We start from the raw sequence: 3317 nt of genomic DNA, 5'->3' as shown, positions 1-3317 counted from the left end.
AGAAATGTGGTTGTAACCCCTCTGATCCTTCCAATTAGACCATGTCCTGTCCAACAGGTTTCAGAATCCACACTACTCTGTATTTTATTGGTAGCTTGGGATGCTCCAAAAATCATGTGTGTGGGCGTGTGAGGGGGAACTTAAAATTTGACTTTTAAGTCTTGGAACATGAATTTAAAGTTGCAGTTGGTAATATTCAACACAGCATCATTGAAGTTGCAAATGCTACACGCTCTAGAAGAACTCTTGGCACACACTAACTTTGAGCGTCTCCCTCCTGATCACGTCACTCAAAGTCATTCTGACTTATTTTAACTAAAACCTGCTCCTGGCAAAAGTGATTTTAAGGTTTGGTGTTGTTAATTTGTCAGTCCAGGAGGCTGCCTGATTCCTGTGGACTCGGGTGAAGAATATAAACTAAGATGCCGTAGCCAATTCTGTCCTATTTAATGAATACACTCTTAATTTTCCCAATGACTGGAAAAATGTTTGTAACAGGTATGCAGACTGGAGGATAGCTCAGGTACACTTCTTAGGGTTAAAGAAAAAGTAGGCACACTTCACTGGTACTGGCATTTAAGGTTTTTTTTTAAGGTGCAATTAATAGGTGCAATTAATAATCAGCTATTCCTTGGATGATGCAAAGGATTAAGCGCTGAACTAGTAACCTAAAGGTTGGTAGTTTGAACCCAATCAGAGGTGCCTTGAAAGAAAGGTGTGGGGTCTGTTTCTGCTTTGCGTGGTTGTCACAAGCAGGATGTTTGTTGTGTGTGTGGGAGGGGGGGCAGGGGTACCCCATCATGTTCCTGTTCAAAGGATTCTCCTTCTATTACCTTATTTGACATTTTTTACTTCCCCTCCCCCCCAGTTCCCGCCCAACCATTTTAAAAGTAATACACTATTTCCTGACGACGTGCAATTGTCTCCGAGTTCTAATTACGTTCATTCGAACAGAAAAAGAAGGGGGGCCAGGAGGAGGGAGGTTGAGAGCTGTCCCCTGAACACAGGAGCATCATGAGCAGTAAATTCGATGGCTCCCAATCCAAGGACCCCCCAGTGCTCAAGGAGAAGGGGACGGATTGTGCCTCCCAATTAGAGCTCTGGGAGTCCAAGGAAACCTCGCAGAAGGGCAAGTCGCTGTACCTACCGGCCGTGGCCAACCCCTTTGGGCAACATACACGCATCGGCGCCTGGCGCTGGGTCCGCATCGTGCTCTTGGGGGCCGTGTTGGTGCCCGTGCGGGTGTGCTGCTGCTTCATCCTCTTCCTCTTCCTCTGGCCCTTCGTCATCCTAGCCACCATTGGGCGTCCTGTCCAACCGGCCAGGCCCGCCTCGAACTGCAGGAGGCAACTGACCCAGCCAGCGCTCCGGTTGCTGTTACAGGCTGTGTTCCGCCTGCTGGGCTTCGTGGTCCGCGTGAGAGGGGCCAAGGCCACGCGGGCCGAGGCCCGCCTCTTCGTGGTGGCGCCGCACACCACCTTCTTCGACGTGATCGCCTGCGTCGCTGCGGGGCTGCCTTCGCTGGTCTTGGCGAACCGGAAACTGACCTTCCCCGGGCTCAGGAAGGTCATCCAGTCAACCGAGCCCATCCTCGTGAGGCGCAACGACCCCGCTTCCAGGAAGAACACCCGGAATGAAATCCTGAGGCGCGTGAGATCCGGAAGGCGCTGGCGGCAGATCATGATCTTCCCGGAAGGCGTGTGCACGAACGGCTCCTGCCTGGTCACCTTCAAGCTGGGGGCCTTCTTGCCCGGGGTGCCCGTGCAGCCGGTCCTGCTCAGGTACCCGAACACCTTGGACACGGTCACCTGGACCTGGAAGGGGTTTTCAGCATTCCAGATCGTGCTGTTGACGCTGAGTCAGGCCTTCACCCGGATGACCATTGAATTTATGCCTGTGTATACCCCGAGCGATGACGAAAAACAAGACCCCATCCTGTTTGCCAATACAGTTCGGATCAGCATGGCCAATGCCTTGGGCTTGCCGGTCACAGACCACACGTATGAAGACTGCAAACTGATGATCTCGGCAGGTCACCTGCGGCTACCCATGGAAGCCGGGCTGGTGGAATTTACGAAACTTAGTCAGACACTGAAGTTAGACTGGGATAGTATCCAGCAGCATTTGGATGACTATGCGGCCATTGCAGTCGCCTCCAAAGGAGGAAAGATAGGGATCGAAGAGTTTGCAACCTTCTTGAAACTTCCAGTTTCGATGCCGCTGAGAAAGCTTTTTGCTCTCTTTGACAGAAACCAGGATGGCAGCATAGACTTCCGAGAGTACGTGATTGGCCTGACTATCCTATGCAACCCTGACAACACGGAGAAGATTCTGCAGGTGTCCTTTATGCTTTTCGATCTCGATAAGGACGGCTTCATAAGCGAACAGGAGTTAACGACTATACTTCAGGCAGCGTTTGGAGTGCCGGACCTGGACGTTTCCAAACTCTTTCATGAAATAGCCGGTCCAGACAAAAAGCACATTTCTTTCAAAACCTTTAAGAAATTTGGCCTGAAGCATCCAGTGTATGCCAAGTTATTTAGTTCCTACCTAGATCTCCAGACAGCCCATAGCTATTCATTACCACAAGCAGTAGAAGTTTAATCACTATCTTCAAAGGTTACAGAAAGCCTGAAATTAAAAAGTTACCTTTCACATAGAAACCCTGCTTGAAATAAAAATTATTATTTGAAGAAAAATGCTTAAAAATGCGATAGTTTTTACTCTCCATATTATGAACACTTAGCTATGATATTTGATAGGCATTTTATTTTCTATTTTAATGTTATTTTATAGGGCTGCTAACCACAAGGTCAGCAGTTGGAAACCAGCAGCCCCTCCACAGGAGGAAGAGGAGACATTAGTCCTGTAAAGAGTCACTGTTTCGGAACCCCACAGGGGCCGTTCTATGCTGTCCTGCAGGAGCGCTTTGAATACAAAGCCGCTCAATGGCAGTGAGTTTGGTTTGGGTTTTGAAGGTGTTTTTTGTTTGTTTTTGAGATAACGTTGTTCTTTTTTTTCAATGTGGCCTAAAGGAAAAGGCAGAAGGGATCAGGTTGATAAGCTTTGTTCACACAGCAGGGTTCTAATGAAGGGCTTTTAGTGTGCTTTGTGCTCAAATAAGGCCAGACAAGTACGAAAGTTTCACCTCTCCCTCACTTTTGCAGAGGAAGCAGCTTATTAGGAACTCATCAACAGTAAGTACTTTAAATGACCTTTCATCTTTCCTCCAAACAAGGTTTACCGGATGAGTAGTTCTTTGCTCGTTCTCACAGTAGTCCTAGTTTCCTACTCCACGGATCAAATAAAAAGAAGCA

General features: G+C 48.3%; 1 protein-coding gene across 1 annotated transcript; it reads left to right on the top strand.

Moving 5' to 3' along the window:
• Positions 1-1014: 1014 nt before the first annotated feature.
• Positions 1015-2604, top strand: LOC101657066 (lysophosphatidylcholine acyltransferase 2B-like). Its single transcript, XM_004699582.1, has one exon. The coding sequence runs from the start codon at positions 1015-1017 to the stop codon at positions 2602-2604; it is 1590 nt and encodes a 529-aa protein (XP_004699639.1).
• The last annotated feature ends 713 nt before the right edge of the window (positions 2605-3317 follow it).

This window comes from Echinops telfairi, unplaced genomic scaffold, assembly GCF_000313985.2.
Source record: "Echinops telfairi isolate 266 unplaced genomic scaffold, ASM31398v2 ScPeMD7_443;HRSCAF=831, whole genome shotgun sequence".
NCBI lineage: Eukaryota > Metazoa > Chordata > Mammalia > Afrosoricida > Tenrecidae > Echinops > Echinops telfairi.
The sequence above is the reverse complement of the archived record's forward strand: the minus strand, read 5'-3'. Positions and strand labels throughout refer to the sequence as shown.